Source organism: Sus scrofa, chromosome 6 (assembly GCF_054392235.1).
Source record: "Sus scrofa isolate SSC_HxYL_T2T_F1_AM1 chromosome 6, Sscrofa_HxYL_maternal_Yorkshire_Landrace_v2.0, whole genome shotgun sequence".
NCBI classification, from domain to species: Eukaryota; Metazoa; Chordata; class Mammalia; order Artiodactyla; family Suidae; genus Sus; species Sus scrofa.
The window spans coordinates 29,544,507-29,568,512 of NC_139388.1; the positions used below are offsets into that span (position 1 = coordinate 29,544,507).

A 24,006-nucleotide genomic window follows, 5' to 3' on the forward strand; every position below is an offset into this window, starting at 1 on the left:
GGGGACAACATTCTAGCCTAGCATGGCCACAAAGGGGTTCTAAGATGGGATGGTATTGGGTCTAAGTCTTAAAGAGTGGGAATCCTGGGTTTCACAGGAATAAGAAAGGAAGCAGAGGAAATGGCTAGCGCAAAGAATACTGGAAAGAGGTAACATTTACCTAGTGATTAGTCTGTGCTTGGTGCTGAGCTAAGTGTTTTACATGTGATAACTCGTCGACATCTCACAACCTTGTGAGATAGATAGGTGCTGTGAGCGTGTCAGATGAAGAACCCAAGACCCAAGGCGTTAAATAACTTGTCTAAAGTGATTCAGCATATGGTGGGGTTCAAAGTCAGGTCTGAAAGTCCAAAGTTTACCACACTATGTGCACCAAGGGCTGGGGGGTGACTTGCAGGAGGGAAAGGAACATGTGTGCAAGAGTGAAGGAATCCCAGAATGTCACATTAAAGATCTAGATGGTGATCCACAAGGGTGACCACGGATGAGCAGTGTTGTCAGAAGAATAACCTAATATGTTTACAGAGGATGATGGAAGATCTGATGGGAAGATGGAACCCTGTGCCCTCGGAAGCTCTGCAGGGTTGGGTGGGGGGCAGCAGCAGGAGAAAACCCTAGATAGAAACAAGTTTACCAAATGCCAGTTGGTAATCAATGATGTCCACCTTGCGATTTAAGCAAATAAAGATCTTCCCCTAGACCCAGTTAAGACTATAAAATTCCTATTAAATGCCAACTCTGTGCCAGGCCCTGCCCCGGGCAGCCTCCCTCCTTCCACTATCCTATCCTGCCACTGCGAGGATAATGAGGTTGCTGGAAAGTTCCTACAACCCAGCACACTGAAGTGCTCTCCTCTCCTTCCCCAGCTCTGCTCCTATAAAGGAGATGACAGACTTTTCTTGCAAATTTATATTAAAACCATAATATCCACAACTGTACTTTAACTTCAGTAAGTTTTTAAATTTAAAGGTATTTATTTTCATATTACTGGTCCAGTTTGCAAGGTACATAACAACCTTTTAAAAAATTGAATTCACTTTTTTTTTTTTTCTTTTTGCCATTTCTTGGGCCGCTCCCGAGAAATATGGAGGTTCCCAGGCTAGGGGTCGAATTGGAGCTGTAGCTGCCGGCCTACACCACAACCACAGCAACACGCATTTCGAGCCGTGTTTGCGACCTACACCACAGCTCAGGGCAACGCCGGATCCTTAACCCACTGAGCAAGGCCAGGGATCGAACCCACAACCTCATGGTTCCTAGTCAGATTCGTTAACCACTGAGCCACGATGGGAACTCCATGAGTTCACTTCTAACCTCAATAAGTTTATGATGAGAAAATTTTCTCTAGAAGGTGAATCATCTGGCCATTCTCCCCCTCCAGCTACCAACCTGGAGGCTAGCAGTACCTCTGTTCAAGGATATCAGGTAAAAGTCAGGGATGGTAACTCACAGCTCAGCCACTGTGCCCTTCACTACACGTGGGGGAGGGGAATGAAGCAAAGACTGGAATCAGGAACATACCCAGTTCAGTAAATGTGATTCTGTGATTCAGGGATTCAATCCCACTGTGGAACTTTGTGTTCTGAGAAGAAAGGATACCACTCCTGTACTTAGGAATCTTGTCCCAAAAGGTATCTTCGTAGAGGGGGTGAGAATTATTGTCAAATACGTATGTATGAACTTCCAGACTTTCAGGGCTCTCCCAAACATTGCCTTCAGGAGACTGCTCGATGGGAGGAAATTCTCGCTAAGCTGGCTCAGCAATTCCCCAGAAAGGCTCAGTCCCAGGCCAAAGGGAAGACACAATGATCCCAAAGGCCTTGGTGTATGTGTTGGGAGGGAAAGCAGGGGACTTTTCAACTTAGATTCCCCAAGCATTGCCACTAGACAGCTCTCTGGCTACGTCAAAGTAAAGAGGTTTGTATGAGCACATCCCGCATGAAGCAACCACTCCCGAGTGACCCTCTTCCAAACTACAACGCCGGAATAACAGGTTAAGAGGTGGCCCCAGAGGAAACGAACCACTGAAGTTCTTAATGCCGCGTTTGCGTTTAGGCCCACACTGAGCTGCAACTGGAAGTAGATTCCTTTCCGAAACACCCGCCATCACTCCCGGCTTCCCAGTGAGGCCTCTCAGGCCCGGATCCGGTTCCCCGACCTCTCCAGCGCCTTCGAGAACCCCCAGCTTCGCCTCCCACACCTAGGCACCTTCAGGCCGGGGCCCGCCTCCCTGCAGGCCTTTTCGGGCCCGCAGCCCAGCCCCGCGGCTCACCCTCGAGCGTCTCGCACTGCACCAGATTAAGGTAGTCCGCCTGGCTGAGCACTCCGGCCTTCAGGCCGCGCACAAGCCCCTCCAAATAGCCATTGTCCACGTTGAAGTAAAGCTCCGGGAAGAACGACATGGCTGCGTCTGGGGCGGCGGGACCAGAGGACCCGGACCGGACCGGCCGGCACGCAGCACAACTCCAAGATCAGCTGACGCGGCGCCAGCAGTGGACTGTCAAGCTCATCAGGTGACCATAAGGAGGCGGGGCTCTAAGCAGCACCCGATTTCCGGGTGGTTTCGCACGGAACTTCTGCGCAGCCGTGGGCTGGGGGGCCGCCCTCTGGCGCCTGCTCATTGAGGAGCTCTGGCGGGAGCGACTTAAAATGTCCGAGACTAGCCGCGTGGTGGCGCCCGTGGACGCGGGGGCTTGCACTTTATAGTTTCCGAGTCCGGAGCACCTGGTACTGTGGGGGCCCCTTATGCTTGGAAATATTCAGACTGGTGAATTAACCTTCCCCTGAGGGGAACTGGGAAGGGTGGGATTTGCTGGGGGTCACGCGTCGAGTTATCCTTAAGCGGGCCCTGGATCCTAATGGTTTGTTAGCCAGTGGGGAGCGACAGACCCTTTGCAGCGCTGCGACTCTTTCCCCCGCATTTATTATATAAGCTTCTTCTAGGGTTGGAGCACGGTCCTCCTCTGCTTCTCCCAACCGCTCCTGGCACTCTTAAGAGTGTAAGTGACTCATGTTGGAATAGCGCAGGCCCTGGAGTAGGGATGTGTCTGTGGTTTCTTGGCTTAGAGGCACCTTCGCCCCTAACGACCGTCACATTCAAAATAACGCCACAACCCTGGGGTTGGTCCCATACTTTATTGGCGCCCGCCTACCCCCACCCCGACCCCGACGACATTGGCTGGCCAGCTAGGTGCGGCTGCAGGGGTTCGTGGCAGTACCCAGCTTGCGGCAGTAGCAGAAGGCGTTGAAGAAACGGCAGTAGCATGTAGCACATGGGTCGCAGCATGGTACCTGGTGTCCCAGACAGGATTCGTGCAGCCTTACGCAGCGACGTGGGGAGCGTGCCTTGCGTCCTTCAGGATCTAGCACCTACAAGGGTTGGGAAACAAGGACTTCCAAAAGCACATTCATGGAATGCGCCAGATCAAGGCAGGATGGAAGTGGAGCGTGAACGGGATGGTCTGCAGTGTCGCCCCGGGTGAGGGGGTCAGGAAGTGCAGGTAGAGGTGTTTTGTATGTTTGTTTTTCCATTTTTGGTCACCCCAGAGCATATGGAGCTTCCGGTCAGAGATCAGCTCCAAGCCACAGTCTCAGCCTAAGCTGAAGGGATGGCAAGGCCAGATCCTTAACCCACTTGTGCTGGCCGGGGATGAAACCACGTCCCAGCGCTCCCAAGACACCGCCAATCCCGTTGTACCACAGTGGCAACTCCAAGCACAGATAGAGGTTGATGCTTGACACACCCACTCAAGACTTGTGGCCTCAGCCCTTTCCCTGAGCTGTTACCTCTGCCAAGGCCTTGGCCTCGGCCTGCTGCAGCAGAGCCTCTTCTGCCCGTTCTGCAGTTGTCCTCTTCAGTGGGGGCTGCAGGCCTAGATCTGGGACAGATGATGTGAGGGCAGAACCACCCATGCACAAAACACCCACCTCCCAGGCCTGGGATTGGGAAGGGGAAGAAAGGGCTCATACAAGCAGAATACTTTGTGGCCAGAGGATGTCCAAGCCCCACCCAACCCACTCCTGCCCGCACTGACCTTGGAGTTCTGGGAACAAGGCTTGGTCAAGCCTTCCGATACCCTCCAGGGGGGCCAAGCCTATCTGGGCCCCCAGCATGGTGGGCATTGCCAGCAGTAGGGCACAGCTCAGCAACATTGTGGTCAGCATAGCCTGGCTCAACAGGAGAATGTGCCACTTAGTCCCTCTTCATCCTTGGAGCACTCTCTAGGTGCCCTACCCCAGAGGGAAGCACCCCCACCCCCACCCCACAGAAAGTAAGAGTCCCCGCTCAACCTGAGGACTTACCTCTGCTTGCTGGATCCTTGCCCCAAGAGTTCCTGGCCACCCTATGCCCTCAGTTTATATGGCAGGGTCTAATGAAGGACCCACACGTGACTGCTCTCTGCAGCCAGAGCATGAGGGCCCCCCCCCAATGGGTGGGGACACAGTTCAGGCCTCTCTCACAGGCTTTTGGGTGCTCTGCAAGAGGAATACCCATCTCTAGTTTGGGGTGAAGTCTCCAGGAGCCAATGAAAGTTTGGGAATGATATAGGGTACCCAGGGCCCCCAAATTTCTACAGGACAGGGACCTGGGGGATGGGTAGGCTAGCGCTATTAGCCATAATAAGGCAGGCGGCCCTGAACACTTAATTTAATTTGTGGCCCTGGAGATGCTCACTCAGACCCTACACGTGGCATGTTCCTTTTGCTTCCAGGAACTTAGGTCAAGGGCATTGAAGGGGGTGATGGACCAGTGACCACAGTGGGGTGGGGTTGGGGTACAGACCTAGACCCTGGGTTTTGCAGAGGAGAGAGGGGAGGGAAGAAGCCGATCTAGCCAAGAGCAGACTCTCTGCCTCCATCCCCTCTACCACCCCTCCTCCTTCTTCCTCCAGCCTTTTCCAAGACCCCGCCCCTGCTCCTGCCCCCACATCCTTTTCTGCCTGGGGTTCCTGGAAGCCAAGGTGGCAGAACGGACTGTTCCCTGGGTGGGCGAGCAGCTTCTAAGTAAAAAGCTTTCAGGCTGCCTGCTTCATTAGTACTAATGGCTGCTCCTTTCCGCCCTGCGTTGTCAGGCCTGTGCCCACGCCTGGTCTCATCAGCATCAGGTGAATGGAGAACTGTCCTTTCATGGAAACAAGAGAACACACAGGACCCCACCTGCCCCAGCCCTTCTTCACTGCCCACCCCCTCCACCCCGTGCACTTACACACTGCCAGTTAGGTAAAGGGATGCAGGCTGAATCAGCTTCTAGGGCTCAGTGTACAAACAGCTGGCCCAAGGCAGCAAGAGGAAGTTGAAGAGGCTGTTGGGGTTGTTTGTGACCCAGGTTTACACAGGCTGTTCTGACCAGGATGAGGCCTGAGGAAGTCTTTCCAGAAAGCCAGTTGAAACCATAGGTTATCATCTGGCAGCCTCTGGCCTGTGAGTTGTGTGGGGAGTTGTGTGTGAGTTGTGTGGGGAGGGGTGTGCTGCAGAGGGCGGGGCTGTGGCAGGCTTCTTCCACAGATGGGCACTGACGTCTGTTCTGAAATCCGGCTGGCGTTAGCTCACTTGTGGTTGGCTCAGGTTAACAGTCCTAGGAGCTAAGAGGGTCACCTACTGTGGCCCAGGGGAAGAGGCAGGGGAGTGAGGGAAAGCCTTTCTCAGGAGGTGGTCCATGGATAATCAGGCAAAGGGCCAGTCCCCATTTCTCCCGTAAGAATGGTGCTGGCTGTTCTGGTGATTGTCACAAAGCAGACGTGGCATCAAGGCCTCCCTGGCAACTGACATTGACCTTTCTCTCCCAAAGGCCATAGGTGAGCCCAGTGACCTGTCCAGGGCTTTTTCTTCTCACAGTGGTGCAGGGTGAAAAGTGTCAGGCCACATTGTTGGGCCACATGAGGCTCAGGAAGAGTAATACATCAAATGTACCTGAGGCATTTTTCCCAAATCTTTATGCCCTGGCCCCATCCTTGGAGATTCAGGCTGAAGAGATGGTGGTAGGGGGCAGGGACAGCATGTGGATTTTGAAAGGGTGCCCCAGGTCAGATGAGGTGGGGACTCTGAGAACCTGACTGAGCCTGGTCAGTACTCATGCTAAGGATAGCTCCTCATGGAGTTCCTGTTGTGGTTCAGTGGAAATGAATCTGACTAGCATCCCTGAGGACACGGGTTCAATTCCTGGCCTTGCTCAGTGGGTTAAGGATCTGGTGTTGCCATGAGCTGTGGTGTAGGTCACAGAAGTGGCTTGAAGTTGCTGTGGCTGTGGCGTAGATCAGCAGCTACAGGTCCAATTCAACCCCTAGGCTGGAAACCTCTATATGCCACGGGTACAGCCCTAAAAAAAAAAAAAAAGAATAGCTCTTCATATGGTGGGGGTAGCAGGAGGGTGCTCCTGCCAACTGGGTGCTCAGTGTCTGTGCTCACCCACAGAGCAGTGGCTGTCTTCTCTTGGGTGTGTGGACCCAGGTGTATCAGCCCCATGGACAGTAGAGGCTGCCCACATCCCTGGTTAGGTCCAGTGGGGAGGACAGTCAAGAAAAGCAGCAATCAAAACACAGTGGGGAGTTCCCGTCGTGGCGCAGTGGTTAACAAATCCAACTGGGAACCATGAGGTTGCGGGTTCGGTTCCTGCCCTTGCTCAGTGGGTTAACAATCCAGTGTTGCTGTGAGCTGTGGTGTAGGTTGCAGACGAGGCTCGGATCCCACGTTGCTGTGGCTCTGGCGTAGGCCGGTGGCTACAGCTCCAATTAGACCCCTAGCCTGGGAACCTCCATATGCTGTGGGAGCGGCCCAAGAAATAGCCAAAAAAAAAAAAAAAAAAAAAAAACGCAGTGGGAGGGGAGTACCTGTCTTGGCGCAGCAGAAACGAATCCGACTAGGAACCATGAAGTTGTGGGTTCGATCCCTGGCCTCACTCAGTGGGTTAAGGATCCGACATTGCCATGAGCTGTGGTGTAGTTCGCAGACACGGCTCAGATTAGACCCCTAGCCTGGGAACCTCCATATGCCTCGGGTGCAGCCCTAAAAAAAGAAAGAAAGAAAGAAAGAAAATTGAATTTGAAAAAAAAATAAAATTGAATTTGAGAATTTATCTTAAAAAAAAAAAAAAAGCAGTGGGAGGAGTTCCTGCTGTGGCCCAATGGGTTCTGTGGCGTCTTGGGAGTGCTGGGTCGCAGGTTCGATCCCCATCCCCTTGCAGTGGGTTGGGGACCTGGCATTGCTGCAGCTGTGGCTTGGATTGCAACTGTGGCTTGGATCTGATCCCTGGCCAGCGAACTCCATATGCCGTGGGATGGCCAAAAAGGAAACACAGACACACAGAGTGGGATGACTAGAGAATTATAAACATTGGACATTTGATGACATTAAGGAATAATTGTTGGGAGTTCTCTTATAGTGCAGCAGGTTAAGGATCCAGTGTTGGAGTTCCCATTGTGGCTCAGCGGAATCAAACCCAACTGGTATGAGGATGCAGGTTCAATCCCTGGCCTTGCTCACTATATGCTGCAGGTGTGGCCCTAAACAAACAAAAAAAAGTATCCAGTGTTGTCACTGCAGCGGCTTGGGTCACTTCCATGATACAGGTTCAGTCCCCAGCCTGGGAACTTCTGTATATCCCAGGCACAGCCAAAAAAAAAAGTGGGGGGGGAATAATTGTTAACATTTTAAGTTGTGATAATGATATTGTAGTCATGACTTTTTTCCCTTTCTTTCTTTTGCTTTTTAGGATCACACCTGTGGCATATGGAGGTTCCCAGGCTAGGGATCAAATCGGAGTTGTAGCTGCCGACCTTCACCACAGCCACAGCAATGCAGGATCCGAGCCACGTCTGCAACCTACACCACAGCTCACAGCAATGCTGGATCCTTAGCCCACCGAGCAAGGCCAGGGATCGAACCTACATCCTCATGGATGCTAGTCAGATTCGTTAACCACTGAGCCACGATGGGAACTCCATTTGAATTATAACTCTATATTTAAAGTGTCCCATTGGTTTCTCAAATGTTATTAGTTTTTGCAAATAATCAGTTTTGGGCTTGATATATCAAATTTTGTTACAATTGGAGTTCCTGTCGTGGCGCAGTGGTTAACAAATCCGACTAGGAACCATGAGGTTGCGGGTTCGATCCCTGCCGTTGCTCAGTGGGTTAAGGATCCAGCGTTGCCGTGAGCTGTGGTGTAGTTTGCAGACGCGGCTCGGATCCCGCGTTGCTGTGGCTCTGGTGTAGGCCGGTGGCTACAGCTCAGATTAGACCCCTAGCCTGGGAACCGCCATATGCCACAAGAGTGGCCCTAGAAAAGGCAAAAAGACAAAAAAAAAAATGTTACAATTAAGTTTCTGCCTTTCTATTATTTTCTATTTTCCTTGAATGTGTTGATCCTTACATTTATCATCCTGATGAGCACAGTTCCCTACACATAGTGGTCTGTTAAAGGCTCCTCAGAACCTGTTCCAGCTGCTAATGAGTACACTGTGTGAGTGATTTTTTTCGTCTGGAGCTGGGCTGATGTTCCAAGGACAATGCTTTCTGGCAGAAGGACCTTCAGAAATGTGTGGCATATTCTGGTTGGAGGATTTGGGGGTCCAGAGAGATGCAGAGCCTACTTCATGAGGCTGGGGACTGCAAACATAGGAACCCTGACTTCAAGGAGGAGAAAGAGGAGAGTATGGATGCCCTGTGCCAGAGACTATGTGTGGCAAGGAGGAGGGGTGCTTGAACCCCACCCCTTCTCTTTTTCTTTCAGCAAGATAGTCTGCACCCGAGGGCACTGTTCCTGCTTTTTCCTGCAGGGGGCAGCAGAGCACCCACTGGCTCTCCCAATCCAACAGTATTCTAATACCCAAATCCCCACCCAGCGCACTTCCCCTGGCCTCATGGCTCATCTGTAGGACTTCCCAAAAGCAGAGGTTGCCTGGAAAGGCACAGCCCCCTCAGTCATCCAGGAAGGGGAGCAGGATGGATGGGGATTATTGCAGGCTCTCATCTTGAGCCCTCAACTGGAGAGGGTCCCACTGTGATCCGGAAGTCCTAGGTAGGAGAGTCATGATTGTTGCATGAATGCCAATACTTGTCATTCTTCCATTCATTCGAGAACTATTGAATGCATGCTACATAACCAGTCCTATGCCGAGGGGTCTAGACCTGGAGGCTAGGTCAGAGGCCATGGTGACCTGAAGCTTCTGATTCTGGGGTTAGCCAGGCTTCATGGGCTTGCCTGTTGCCAGTGAAAGTGTAGGTTGGGGTCAAACCAGGGAGAGCAGGGCATGGTACATGGCCAGCAGGTGGATCGAACACCCCGTCCCCAGACCATATGGGGCTCAGGCCCAGAGACCCTCCTTCCCCCTCAGACCTTGCTCTAACATTTCCCTCCTCTCTCTCCATAGGTCTCCCCTTCAATCCTGGAAGTGGAGCCTTTACTGGGGTTCCCAGAATATCAGGGCTGTCGCTGGAGTGCTCAGATGGAACTTCACAAAAGGACCAGGGAAGACAAACAGGCCCAGCCAGTCTGACTCATAGGATGTGACTTGCGGTCTGGATGCATGAGCCCCTCCAAGGTGGCAAAGGCCACCCTAAACTCCAACTCCAGCTTCTTCTGAAGACGTCTGCCACCCACAGTGTCTAAGTTCCCAGACACCTGGAGAGGTAGCCAGTCCCTCCTCCTGCCTCCCAGGTCCCACTTTTCTGGGTGAAATCTTCTGTTCCTGGGGTGTTACAGCATCCTACCTTGTGCCTCAAATACCCATGCCCTCAACTGGTCTGTGGACATCGGCCCCACGTTCACAGGAAACTCCCAGAAAGGTGTCGTGGAGCTAACCATTCCAGGTGAAGAGAGGACTCCGGAGTACAACAGGATTTGGGGGAAGTGCAGTTGAGCCCTCAGCAACCCTCCACAGAGGCATGGCAGTGTTGAGCTGAAGTAGGGGGCACTTGGGGTGTAACCTGAATTGTTCCTAATCCATCCCCAGAGAGGAGAGCATCCCGACTCTGTGAAGATGTTCAGTGGCTCAGCTAGAACCCAAGGAACAAAGGTGTTTGCACAACAGGAACCTCTGGACAGTCTCAAAATGATTTTCAACCTAGAAACTACTCCTTCTGTTAAAGACGTAGGCGCTCTCCAGGCTGATCACCTCTGCCACTCACGTTCCATTCAGGTAAGAACAGAGGCTTCAGGAACTCTGAACATAGGCAAAAAGGTGCTGCCCGGATTGCTGGGTACAGGGCTAAGATGGTACCTGGCTTGACAGGTTAAAGGTGAGCCCAAGGTCAGCTCAAGAAAGCAGAGAGGGTGTGGCTGCCCCCAGAGTTCTCTGGACTTGCTTCTTTCTGCTTTTACCCCTCCTCATCCCCTATGCCTCCAGCTGCACAGAAGGTGTAGGGGGTTTAGGTATGGGAGCCGGGAGGGGATTGAGTCCTGTTGGTGAGCAGTTACCTGGAGGCATTGGATGGAAAGGATAACCTTCCAGCTAAAACCAGCCCCCCTGGGGCACAGCTCTCACCCAGGCACCAAGCCCTTGCCTGATATGGGAGGAAGAGCTCATAGGGTAGCTGCCACCAGCAACCCCACTGGTCACCACTTCCAGATTTTGCCCCTGTAGGCCCTACATAAACTGTCTTCATAAACCCCTGCATAAGGGCCCTCCTCTCAACCCTGGCCAAAGCCAGAGTTTATGTCAGGATCTAGCATAGAGGCAAATTTTCCTCCCTGCCTCATCCCTTTACCTGCTACAAGTTTATCTAATGCCCCATAGCAAGACTTCCATCCCATATCTTCAACTCTCAGTGGAATATTTTTGTCTTTTTTTTTTTTTTTTTTTTTTGCTATTTCTTGGGCCGCTCCCGCGGCATATGGAGGTTCCCAGGCTAGGGGTCGAATCGGAGCTGTAGCCACCAGCCTACGCCAGAGCCACAGCAACGCAGGATCAGAGCCGCGTCTGCAAACTACACCACAGCTCACGGCAATGCTGGATCCTTAACCCACTGAGCAAGGGCAGGGACTGAACCCGCAACCTCATGGTTCCTAGTCGGATTCGTTAACCACTGCGCCACGATGGGAACTCCTCAGTGGAATATTAAACTAACATGATCATCCCCACTTTACAGATCAGAAAGCTTTACATGACTTAATTTTGATCACTCAGCTAAAAACGGTCTGGCCTGCTTTCCTTCCTTCCTTGCATGGCCCAGGATATGTTTTAGAGCTGGAGAAGAGGCATGGTGTGTGTGTGTGTGTGTGTGTGTGTGTGTGTGTGTGTGTGTGTACACGCACGCACATGAACATGTGTGCACTCCAGGGCAGGGCTTGGCTCTAAGGTGTCAACACACACACCTCCTGCCTGTGGAAACCATTCACCCACCCACAGAGCTCCAGGAGGTGCAGAGACAAAAGCAAGCAGCCTGTTCCACCCGCCCTCAGCTCAGCCCCCGTGACGCTGTGGGCTTAGTTTACTGCCAGAGATGTGCTGAATGTCCTTTTGCTCTTGGACACATTTCTAAGTAATCCGTGAATCAGAGGAGAAATCACAAAGGACACTAAAATGTTTCAGACTGAATGATAAGGAAATAAAATATATATTAAAAGTTATGGGATGCATCTAAAGCAATGCATATTTAAGTGGATATATTAGAAAAGAAGAGGAATTCCCCTGTGGCACAGAGGAAACGAGTCCGACTAGTAACCATGAGGTTGCACGTTCAATCCCTGGCCTCGCTCAGTGGGTTAAGGATCCGGTGTTGCCGTGAGCTGCGGTGTAGGTCGCAGATGCAGCTTGGATCTGGTGTTGCTGTGGCTGTGGCATAGGCCAGCGACTATAGCTCCAATTCGACCCCCAGCCTGGGAACCTCCATGTGTGGGTGCGGCCCTAAAAAGACAAATAAATAAGTAAGTAGTGTTGGAACAGATGACTATCTCTTTTACCTGTACCTTACAGCCATCACAAAAATTAATTTGAGATGGATCATAAACATAATCATGAAGGTAAAAAAAAAATAAAGATTCTAGAAAAACACAGAATGTCTTTTTTGTTGTTGTTGTTTTTTAGGCCCTCACCCTTGGCATATGGAATTTCCCAGGCTAGAGATTGAATCATAGCTACAGCTGCCTGCCTACACCACAGCCACAGCAGCTCAGGATCCGAGCTGAGTCTGCGACCTCTACCACAGCTCACGGCAACACCGGGTCTTTAACCCACTGAGTGAGGCCAGGAATGAACCTGCATCTTCATGAATCCTAGTTGGGTTTGTTAACCGCTGAGCCATGAAGGGAACTCCCTAGAATATCTTTATAACCTTGGAGTAGGAAAAAAAATTTAAGATGAGACAGAATGTACTAACCATAAAAGGTTGATAAATTAGACTTCCTTAAAACTAAGGATTTCTGGTCATTAATTAAAGATAATTAAGAAAGTGAAAAGATAAACCACACACTGAGAAAAGAACATTGTAATACATAGATTCAAAAACTGACTCATGCAGAGCATATACAGAATTCCAGGGAGTTCCTGTCATGGTGCAGCAGTTAACAAATCTGACTAGGAACCATGAAGTTGTGGGATCGATCTCTGGCCTTTCTCAGTGGGTTAAAGATCTGGCATTGCTGTGACCTCTGTTGTAGGTCTCAGACATGGATCAGATCCTGAGTTGTGGCATAAGCTGTGGCTTAGGCTGTGGCGTAGGCTGGCAGCTGTAGCTCCGATTTGACCCCTAGCCTGGGAACCTAAAAAAATAAAAGTAAAAAAGAATTCCAGGAGTTCCTGTTGTGGCTCAGCGGTAACAAACCTGACTAGCATCCGTGAGGATGCGAGTTTGATCCCTGGTCTTGCTCAATGGGTTCAGGATCTGGCGTTACCATGAGCTGTGGTATATGTAGGTTGCAGACACAGCTCAGATCTGGCATTGCTGTGGTGTAGGCCAGCAGCTGCAGCTCTGATGTGACCCCTAGCCTGGGAACTTACGTGTGCCTTAGGTGCAGCCCTAAAAAGGCAAAAAAAAAAAAAAAAAAAACCGTAGTCATTAAGGAAAAGACTTCAACAGAACCTTCACGAAAGAGGATTTCCAAATGGCCAATAAGCATATGGAAATGTGCTCAACATCATTAGAGAAATTTAATCCGTAGAGAAATGTGAATCAAAACCTCAATGACTAGATGAGCTAAAATTTAAAAGATTGACAATATCAGTATTGGCAAGGATTTGAAGTAACTAGAACTGATAACAGGTAAATAAGAAAACTGTGGTACAGCACAGGGGAGATAGCCTATATACTTATTTATTTATTTAGGCTTTTTAGGTTCCTCGTGCGGCACATGGAGGTTCCCAGGCCAGGGGTCTAATTGGAGCTGTAGCTGCCAGCATATAGCACAGCCACAGCAACGCAAGATCTGTCTGCAACCTACACCACAGCTCATGGCAACGCCAGATCCTTAACCTACCGAGCGAGGCCGGGGATCGAACCCGAGTCCTCATGGATGCTAGTCAGATTCGTTTCTGCTGAGCCATGATGGGAACTCCTGCAGTTGGATTCTTAACCCATTGCACCATGACGGGAACTCCAGGATTTAATATTTGTAAGAGCTCATCAATATGAATTACTTTTATGCCTTCAGTCTTTAGGAAAAATTGTGAAAGTTACAATATCAGTAATCTCTTCTTAAAATTATCTTCATTTAATGCTGCATTAAAGATGCGTTTACTAAGGACAGAGAACATGAAAAGAAGAAAAGAAAAAGAAACTGTGGGAGTTCCTGTCATGCCGCAACGGTTAATGAATCCAACTAGGAACCATGAGGTTGCAGGTTCAATCCTTGGCCTCGCTCAGTGGGTTAAGGATCCAGTGTTGTCATGAGCTGTGGTATAGGTCAAAGATGTGGCTCGGATCCCATGTTGCTGTGACTATGGCACAGGCCGGCAGCTACAGCTCTGATTTGACTCCTAGCCTGGGAACTTCCATATGCCGCAGGTTCAGCTCTAAAAAGGCAAAAACAAACAAGAAAACCCTCTTGTCATTTAGAGTTTTTTAGACCATAGACCAAAAATCACCCCCTTGGAGGTGGCAGCAGTGGGTTCCAGTGAAAACAGTCGTTTCCCCAGCTTGCTGTCCTTATATGTGTTTGTCTCATCTCTTGTGACACTTATTTTCTTCCCTGTTTCTGGGGGTTGTCTTCAAGCTATTGACTTCCAAGATTTGCAGATTTCACAATGTGGCGCAACTTTTTTGGTCTGTTGGCTATTTACTGGTTGTTTTTGTTTTTATAGTACAAAATAGAAATAGTAAAAAAAAAAAAATGGCATCAGTGAGATGACACCAGTTGTAATGAACAGAAAGCTTGAATCAGACTGTCCTAAATTATAACAATAATTTATTGGCTCATGTAATTAAAAAAATCCAGAAATAGGGCTGGTTTCAAATGAAGTTTGAAACAGTGCCTATTGATTTTATAAGGACCCAATATGGCAGACATAGCTGGTTGCCTTCCTAATTAATACCCATTCCCCTTCCTCCAAAAACAAGCCCACTTCTGTTTGGGGAAGTGCCAAGTTAGACTAACTTTTCAGATTCCCTAAGTGTTGATGGTGTCCCTGGGGTACACTGTGACTTACACTGAGGGCTTCTGGTAAAGCTCTGCTTCTCTAGCAAAGATGCCTCCCTTTTCTGCTTCTTTTCCCTTCGACTTTGTGCCCAGAATTTAAGTATAATGCTTAGAGCTGTAGCAGCCAGCTTGTGACCAAAAAACAATGAGGCAAAAAACAAAAAACAACAACAACAAAAAAAACCAATGAGGCAACAACCTTGAGGAGGGACTAGTTGGCTAAAGGTGCTGGATAAGAAAAACAGATCAGGAGTTTCTGTCATAGCTCAGTGGTTAAAACGAATCTAACTAGGAACCATGAAGTTGTGGGTTCGATCCCTGCCCTTGCTCAGTGGGTTAACGATCCGGCGTTGCCATGAGCTGTGGTGCAGGTTGCAGACACAGCTTGGATCCCGAGTTGCTGTGGCTCTGGTGTAGGCCGGTGGCTACAGCTCCAATTTGACCCCTAACCTGAGAACCTCCATATGCTGTGGGAGCAGCCCAAGAAATGGCAAAAAGACAAAAAAAAAAAAAAAAAAAAAAGAAAAGAAAGAAAAGCAGATCATGCTTCCATGGCACTATACTATAAAGCAGTTGCACCAGCCCTGGTCTGCTCACCTCCTAGTATCCTATTATGAGACAAACATGAAAAAAATATTTGTTTAAGCTACTGTTAGGCTTTTCTCTTATTTGCAGCTAACCACATTGATATCTTCAATTTCTTTACATTTCTTGTGTACTTTTTTTTGTGGTAAGTGCTTCATTCTAAGGCTTGTTTCCCTGGTGGACATAAACTGGCTTCCAGTAATCTCTGAAGCCTCCCGCCCCCTCGTTTATATCCTACAGGAGGGAGTTACCCTTATCCCTGAATTCCCTCGTCCTGGTTCTGAAAATCCTGCTGCCATCTGCTGCTGAACTCTGTGGCTTGAAAACTCACAGAGAGCTCCTCTGATCTGGGAAGGGCCTGATGGTCCTCCCTTGACCTCAGCTGAGCCTTTACAGGCCTTGAGCATCACTGTGATCAGCCTATGACTGACCGCAGAAGTCCTGACCTCCAGAGGCCTTGCCTCTGCTGGGGCCTTGAGGGTAGAGTATCACAGGGTACCTTCTGCCAAGGTCAGTACCAAAAATCTGCCCTTGTGAGCCATGTTTGGCTATTAGCCTCGATAAGTGTTGACTTTGGGCAAATTCCTACTTCATAAAAAAATGGATGTGAGATCTCATTCTTCCTCGGCATGGCCTTGAGAGTGTGCACTCAGGGTGTTTTGTTGCTAGATAACAGTCAGGCTGTATTAGAGAGAGGATCTGGGTATTATCACAGTCTTGCCTGAGGTCACAAAGTTTGTAAGTGATAGAGCTGAGAGTCAAACTGAGAAGTTTGACTCCACTGACCCACTCCCCCAGCCGTGATGCTAAGACACAGTGATACTTGAGGCCATATATATTTTTTTCTTTTTTTTTTTTCTTTTTAAGGCTACACCCACGGCATATGGAAGTTCCCAGGCTAGGGGTTGAATCGGAGCTACAGCTGCCGGCCTACACCATAGCCACAGCAACGCAGGATCCTTAATCCTCTGAGCGAGGCCAGTGATTGAGCCTGCATCCTCATGGATCCTAGTTGGGTTTGTTAACCACTGAGCCATGAAAGGCACTTCCTCGTATATATATATATATATATTTAAAATAGACCAATTTTTTTTTCTTTTTGGCCTCCTGTGGCATATGGAGTTCCTGGGCCAGGATCAGATCCGAGCCTCAGTTGCAACCTAAGCCACAGGTGCGGCAACACCGGTTACTTAATCCACTGTGCCGGGCCAGGGATGGTACCTGCATCCCAGAGTTCCCAAGATGACACCAATGCCATTGTGCTACAGCAGGAACTCCTAACACAGACCAACTCTAAGCCCACGGGAATATTCTTCAGTTCCTCAAAGAAATATGCCTTCTCGCATTGTCCCTGAAGCACATGGTCCTTTTATTGTTATACTTATCTTGGAGACCCAGTTATAGAAAAGTAGTTCTCAACTTCAGCATTGCCATTGGTGCAGAAGTAAGACTAAAAGCCACCCTCAGACTCAGTACTGGGGAGGTATGGTGCACATGCTTGGTCTGAAAGGGGAGGCCATTGATCTCAGTCTGAGATGCAACTTCATGCAGGTTGTCAGGGTCTCACTTGCAGTGTAATGGGAGAGACCTTTTGTCCTGGTGGTGGTGGTGGTTCTAGCCTGATGTGCTGTGAGAATAGCGGTAAAGATTTCCTTCTTCCTGGAATACTGGTAGGTTTCCTGGAGGAGGTGGAGGTTTTTTTAGTTTGTTTGTGTTTTTGTCTTTTTTAGGGCCGCACCCAAGGCATATGCGTGTTCCCAGACTAGGAATCTAATCGGAGCTATAGCCACCAGCTTACACCACGGCCACAGCAGCACGGGATCTGAGTCGTGTCTGTGACCTACACCGCTGCTCACTGCAATGCCGATCCTTGACCCACTGAGCAAGGCCAGGGATGGAACCTGCGTCCTCATGGATACTAGTCAGGGTCATTAACCACTGAGCTCCAAGGAGGTGGTATTTAAGGTGATATTTAAGGGTTCTAAAAGTGGACAGAGCTTCCCAAAAGGAGGAAGATAGGGAGTGATCTCCAGTACAGCCTTTGCACAGCTGTTCATCACAGGAATGCTAATGGGCTGTGCAATTTCCAGTGTCACAATCCTCTGGCCCCTACTGGTCCATACCCTCAGTTTCCTGGTTCCAGTCTTAGTGGACTCAGCCCATATCTGCCCTTCAGTTTTCTTCTTCCTGGGAACCAAGGAACAACTGATGAGGTCCCAGGAAACCTCCCATGGCCTCCCAGCGAACCAGCTGGGGCCTACTCCCTGGGGTTGGCGAAGGAAACTACCAGCTTCTGGGGCTTTCCCCTTGACTCTAGAACAGTGAGACAGCAAAGAGAAAGCCTGAGGATGCCCTACTGGGTGAGAGCCATCCTCCCCAGGCCATCCCTGCTTTTCAAAAAGGATAAGCTGGAGTTCCCATCATGACTCAGTGGAAATGAATCTGACTGGCATCCATGAGGACACAGGTTCAATCCCTGGTCTTGCTCAGTGGGTTAAGGATCCAGCATTGGCGTGACTTCTGGTGTAGGTTGCAGATGTGTCTCGGATCCCATGTTGCTGTGGCTGTGGTGTAGGCTGGCAGCTGTACCCCTGATTCGATCCCTAGCCTGTAAACCTCCGTATGCCGCAGATGTGGCCCTAAAAAGACAAAAAAAAAGAAAGGGTAAGCAACTAGTGCGGCTGCCTGGATGCCACACTTGGATGGGTAGGGCATGGGAAGCAGCACCTTCTATCTTCTGGACTACATCATCATCAATTTCAGCATCATAAATAGCATGGCAGCCTCATTTTACCACCCCCTTGGTATGATGCGATAATCACCAATGTTACATTCTTACCAAAATTGTTACCATGAATCTAATCTTGGGAAGCAGTCAGATAAATCCAGAAGCTAAAACTGGCCTGAACTCTTTTATATATTATTTTTATTTTTTCCATTATAGCTGGTTTACAGTGTTCTGTCAATTTTCTACTGTACAGCATGGTGACCCAGTTATACATACATGTATATATTATTTTTTCTCACATTATCATGCTCCGTCATAAGTGACTAAATATAGTTCCCAGTGCTACACAACAGGATCTCATTGCTTATCCATTCCAAAGGCAATAGTTTGCATCTATTAACCCCAGATTCCCAATCCAACCCACTCCTTCCCCCTGGCCAGAACTCTTAAAAAAAATAATCGGGAGTTCCCGTCGTGGCACAGTGGTTAACGAATCCGACTAGGAACCATGAGATTGCGGGTTCGGTCCCTGCCCTTGCTCAGTGGGTTAAGGATCCAGCGTTGCCATGAGCTGTGGTGTAGGTTGCAGACGTGGCTCGGGTCCGGAGTTGCTGTGGCTCTGGCGTAGGCTGGCAGCTACAGCTCCGATTTGACCCCTAGCCTGGGAACCTCCATATGCTGCAGGAGCAGCCCAAGAAACAGCAAAAAGACAAAAAAAAAAAAAAAAAAAAAAAAAAGTAATCGGACAGAAAGACTGAGTGTAGGGCAGAGAAAAGTGACCTAGAAACCAAATGCAATATTTGAACCTTGCCTCCTGAACTGAAATAAAAATGCTAAAAAGACCTTCTTGAGATCAGCAGGGATGACACAACTGATTGGCTACTGATTTCCTTAGATGTGATCATGTTGCTGTAATGGTGTGGAGTGGGATCTCGGCCTCTTCACTTTTGGGCCAGATAATTCTTTCTTCCAGGAAAGAAGAGCCGCGTCTGCAACCTACACCACAGCTCACGGCAACGCTGGATCCTTAACCCACTGAGCAAGGGCAGGGACCGAACCCGCAATCTCATGGTTCCCTAGTCGGATTCGTTAACCACTGTGCCACGAGGGGAACTCCTTTTTTTTTTTTTTTTTTTTTTTTTGTCTTAAGGAATTTATTTTTTTATTTTTTATTTTTTGTTTTCAGGGCTGTGCCTGAGGCATGTGGAAGTTCCCAGGCTAGGGATCGAATTGGAGCTATAGCTGCCAGCCTACACCACAGCCACAGCAATGCAGGATCCAAGCCACGTCAGTGACCTACACCACAGCCCACAGAAACCCACTGAGTGAGGCCAGGGCTCGAACTCGCACTCTAATGGATACTGTTGGATTTGTTTCCGCTGCACCACAACTGAACTCCACTACTGGGAGTATAGCAGCATTTCTGCCCCCTGCCCACTAGGTGTCAGGAGCACCACACCAGTTCAGGTACGACAAGCTGAAAAGTCTGAGATGTTTTAGAATTAGACAGTAGGAGTTACTGCTGTGGCTCAGCGGGTTGTGAACCCGATTAGTATCCATGAGGATGCGGGTTCGATCCCTGGCCTCAATCAATGGGTTAAGGATCCGGTGTTGCTGTGGTGTAGGTCAGTGAGCTATGGTGTAAGTCAGAGGAGACATGGCTCAGATCTCTCATTGCTGTTGCTTCGGTATAGGCCCAGGAACTTGCAAATGCTGCACCTGGAGCCCTGAAAAGCAAACAAACAAAAAAGTATTAGATAGTAATAATGGTTGTGTCACATCATGAATATTCTTTAAAAACACTTTGAAATGATTAAATGGTGAATTTTATGTTATGTGAATTTTTTCTCAATAAAAATGTAATTTCAAAAAATGTCCCCATTTGACATTGTCAGATATCCCCTCGGGAACAAAATCATCCCTGGCTGAAACTACCAGTGCAGAGAGTACATCGCTGGGGGTGAGGTGGGGGAGGCCCCAGGGAATGCAGGCTGAAGGATTTTGGAGGGAAATGCCTTGTTCTTAACTTGCTGAGTTCCCATCGTGGCTCGGAGGTTAATGAACCTGACTAGGAACCATGAGGTTGTGGGTTCCATATGCTGAGGGTGCTATAGGAATTCCCTTAGTGGCACAGTGGAAACGAATCTGACTGATAACCATGAAATTACAGGTTCGATCCCTGGCCTCGCTAGGATCTGGTGTTGCCATGAGCTGTGGTGTAGGTTGAGATGCGGCTCAGATCTGGTGTTGCTGTGGCTGTGGTGTAGGCTGGGAGCTGTAGCTCTCATTCACCCCTTAGCCTGGCAACCTCCATATGCTCAGGTGCAGTCCTAAAAAACAAAAAACAAACAAAGAGCAAATGCTTGGAGTTCCTTTATGGCACAGCCAGTTAAGAATCCAGAGTTGTCTAAGGATCTAGAGCTGTCCCTGCAATCAGTGGTTTGGGTTGCTGCTGTGGCACAGGTTTGATACGTGGCTGGGCACAGCTTCAAAAAAAAAAAAACAAAAAAGCAAAGAGCAAATGTAACAGACGTATGGATTTTTTATTTTACTATTTTGTCAACTTTCTATAGATTAATTTTTTCAAAACCCAAAGAAAAAATAATCAATTTAAAGTTTTCGGGAGTTCCTTTCATGGCTCAATGGTTAACAAACCCAACTAGGTGGAGTTCCCGTCGTGGCTCAGTGGTTAACGAATCTGACTAGGAACCATGAGGTTGTGGGTTCGATTCCTGGCCTTGCTCACTGGGTTAAGGATCCGGTGTTGCCATGAGCTGTGGCATAGGTTGCAGACTCGGCTCGGATCCCGTGTTGCTGTGGCTCTGGTGTAGGCCGGTGGCTATGGCTCTGATTAGATCCCTAGCCTGGGAACTTCTGTATGCCATGGGTGCAGCCTTAAAAATCAAAAAAATAACAATAAAGTTTTCTGTTTACAGTGTCCCAAGGAACCCATGACAGGTGCCAACCATGCAGTCTCCCTTCGAGTGTGGTTATCATCATAAGTGCCTACACTGGTCGAGTTGCTCACATACTTCATCCTTAAAGGGAAGACTCTTTTCTTATCTCTCCCCCCTCCTCCCTCCCCCACTCTCTCTCCCTTCCTCCCTCCCTCTCTCCTCTCTCCTGCCCCATCTCACTGCAAGACACACTGAACATATTGGTCCTGTGCTACCTATGGAGAGAAAGACATTCTATGAACCATCATACATTCAGACTGGTGCTGATGATGAGCTATGTCAGTGCCTTTGTGGTAACTAAAATATGGTCACAAAATTCTTTAGCACTTGTTCTGTTTAGGGATGGTCTATGTCCCCCTCCTTGAATATGGATTCTGCAACTACGTAACCAGTAGAATATGGTGGAAGTGACACTGTAGTAGTTGCCTTAGAAAACTAGCATCTGCCATTTTCTGTCTCCTTTGAGAAACTTGGAACCAGCTGACATGCTGTGAGGAAGCCCGAGCCACTCTATGGAGAGGCGCAGGTGGAAAGAAGCAGTGTTCAGCACCAACGTGAAAGCCACGTGAGTGGGTTATCTTGGAAGTGGATTGTCCAGCCTCAGCTGGGCTGGGGGTCGGGTGTCGTGGTACAGAGATGCACTATCCGTGCTGAGCTCTACTCATTTTGCCGATTCATGAGCAAGCTGTATGTTTGCTGTTTTTTTAAGTCACTGATTTTTACAGTGGTTTGTTGTGATGGATAACTGACGTATCCCCTATTGGGGAGATGGGCTTAAAAGGACATGGACCAGCTCTCTGTCTCTGTAGCTGGGACCTAGGGCACTTGTTCCTTCAACAAATATTTATTGAGTAGCTACCACGTGCTAGGAGCTGAGGAGTTAGCAGTGAATGAGGAAGACCTACCCTGCCTGGCTGGCACAGCTCAGGCACAGTAGTGAGATGCCTGTAGCCTCCGCCTGAGAAGGAGAGAGGGAGAACTGTCTTCCTGGGGGAGGTTATTTCTAAGCTGAGACCTGACTCAGAAAAAGGAGTCAACCATGCAGAGAAGCAGGGAAATGACAGATGGAACACCATGTGCTAGTTCTGGGTAAGGTTGCCAGATCTGGCAAATAAAAAAATAAAATAAAAATTTAATACCCAGTTAAATTTGAACTTGATAAGCAATGAATACTTTTTTAGCAAATATCTATGCCCCATGCATTATTGGGGACATTCTTATACTAAAAGTTATTTATTATTTATTTGAAATTCAAATTGACTGGTAGTTCTGTATTTTATCTGGCAACACTAGTTCCAGGACAAAAACAAAGAAGAGAGGAAAAAAACCTCATGATTTCAAGGGACAGTTCAGAAAGCCAAGATGTAGTACGGAGGCAAAAGAGGCATAGTGTGAAAAGTCAAGGTGAGCAGGAGCAAGGTCATAAAAGGTCAGCTTGCCAAGGTCCATTTCATCCTGAAGCAATGGGGAGCCATGGAGGGTTTAAAGCAAAGGAAGTTACGGCTTTGTGTTTTAGATGTTCCAAGCTACCGTAAACACAAGGGTGGGAGCCTGTAGGCAGGGAGACCCGGAGAAGGAGTTCCTTGCCCTGCAGTGCTCATACTCTGCATTGTGACCACGAGGCCATGAGGATGTTGGTGGACTAATCCCCACTTTATATTTTTCTTTTCTACAACATAAGTGTTTTAAGCTATAAATTTCCCTCTAACCACTGCTTCAGTATATCCCACAAGTTTTGGTATGCTGAGTTTTTATTATCAGTTCATTTGGAATATTTTCTAATTCCCCTTGAAATGTCCCCTTTGACCTATGAATTCTTTGTGCGTGTTATGAGTGTTTAAAATATTTGACATTTTTCTGTGCGTTTCACTGTTATTTAATTTCCTTCCACTGTGGTCAGAGAAGATACTTGGTACATCCTTTGCATTTTAGGAACACTGTTTGATGGATGAACATATGGTCTGTCACGGTGGAGGTAGCACATGTGCTGGAAAAGAACGTGAATACTGCAGCCGTTCATAAGTGTCCTTTACCATCAGGGTAGTTGACACTGTTCCTCTGCTCATCTGCGTGTTTCCTCACTGTCTGGTCCAGCCATTCTATCCTCCGATGGGTGCGGGGTGTAAAAGGCTTCAGTGATGATGATCAGTTAGTCTAGTTCTTCCCTCTTTTGTCAGTTTTGTCTTCAAATATTTTGAAGCTCTGTTACTACATCACACACATGTGATTATCATGACTTCCTAATGAATGATTTTGTCCGTACAGGTTTCCCTGTTTCTCTTGAGGTCTGCCATGTCTAATATTACTAAAGCCACTGCCCCTTCCTTAGGCTCACTGTCAGCTTGGTATGTCTTTATCCATTCTTTCATTTCTCCTTACGTATGTCTTTGCATTTAAAGGGAGTGTAATTATAGACAGTGTATATAGTTGGGTCTTGCGTTTCTGCTCATTGGAGAATCTCTGGCCTTGGCATTTTAGTACATTGACATCTAATTATTACACAAATTATTGACATGGTTGATTTAGTTTAGTTTAGTTTAGTTGCTTTTTATTTTCACCCCCCTCCCTTTTTTTGTGCCTCTGTTCTTGTTTGGGTTTTGGAGGAGAAATACAACATTTTGGCATACTGTTCTGATCCATTTATCAAGTGATATGGAATTTCCTAATGTTGAGTGATTTCCAGAACAAGAACAAACTCCGCAGCAGCTTCAGGCTACAGTGTCAGCAGTCCTGCTGCTTAGGCCAAATGATTAGGTGGATTCCATCATAGAGAAGAATGCTGGGGGGAGTCTTGGACAAGCCCCAACAGGAGAGTCATAGGGATAACCTGTTGGTCATCTGTAACAAAGAACCCTAATGCCTGTACCTGCCCACTAGTCTTGTCACCTTCCTTAATCCCACTAATAATAATCTCACCACCTTCCTTAATAAAAGTCATGTGGGCGGGCTAAACCCTAGGCGCCTTTGTTCTGCGGAACAGAGTGCCTCCTGATCCCCCACTTTCTACAAGAAAGAAAAAAAAAAAAAAAGAAGAAGAACTCTACAATGTTAGAAAAGCAATTGCTGACCTTGGTATTGACTGAGTTCATGATCGTGGGTTATCCTGTGACCATGTGGCTAGAACTGCCCACCATGAACCGGGTACTGGCAGACCCACAAAATCATTA

The 24,006-nt window shown here is 48.4% G+C and overlaps 3 protein-coding genes and 1 long non-coding RNA gene across 5 annotated transcripts in view; 1 reads left to right on the top strand and 3 right to left on the bottom strand.

The window, feature by feature from the left end:
* The window catches only part of ATP6V0D1 (ATPase H+ transporting V0 subunit d1), a 41,799-nt gene extending 39,326 nt beyond the window's left edge, over nt 1-2,473 (bottom strand). Inside the window, exon 1 of the mRNA XM_003126946.5 lies at nt 2,273-2,473. Coding sequence (XP_003126994.1) covers nt 2,273-2,402 — 130 coding nt within the window. The 5' untranslated portion in view covers nt 2,403-2,473. The remainder of the gene's footprint in view (nt 1-2,272) is intronic.
* Nucleotides 1-24,006, bottom strand: part of TK2 (thymidine kinase 2) — a 1,024,677-nt gene that overhangs the window by 902,963 nt on the left and 97,708 nt on the right. The window lies entirely within an intron of this gene.
* Nucleotides 2,605-22,697, top strand: LOC146402268 (uncharacterized). 2 transcript variants are annotated; one of them, XR_014805833.1, is made up of 5 exons: nt 2,605-2,727; nt 9,369-9,807; nt 9,951-10,136; nt 20,819-20,896; nt 21,306-22,697. It is a non-coding gene; the product is annotated as an uncharacterized LOC146402268 (long non-coding RNA). The 2 variants fall into 2 exon arrangements; XR_014805834.1 differs by lacking the exon at nt 20,819-20,896 and having other exon boundaries at nt 21,306-21,404.
* Nucleotides 3,187-4,164, bottom strand: AGRP (agouti related neuropeptide). Its single transcript, NM_001011693.1, has 3 exons — nt 4,035-4,164; nt 3,787-3,878; nt 3,187-3,369 (listed from the first exon to the last, which is right to left on the bottom strand). Exons 1-3 carry the CDS (start codon nt 4,162-4,164, stop codon nt 3,187-3,189), a joined length of 405 nt encoding a protein of 134 aa, NP_001011693.1.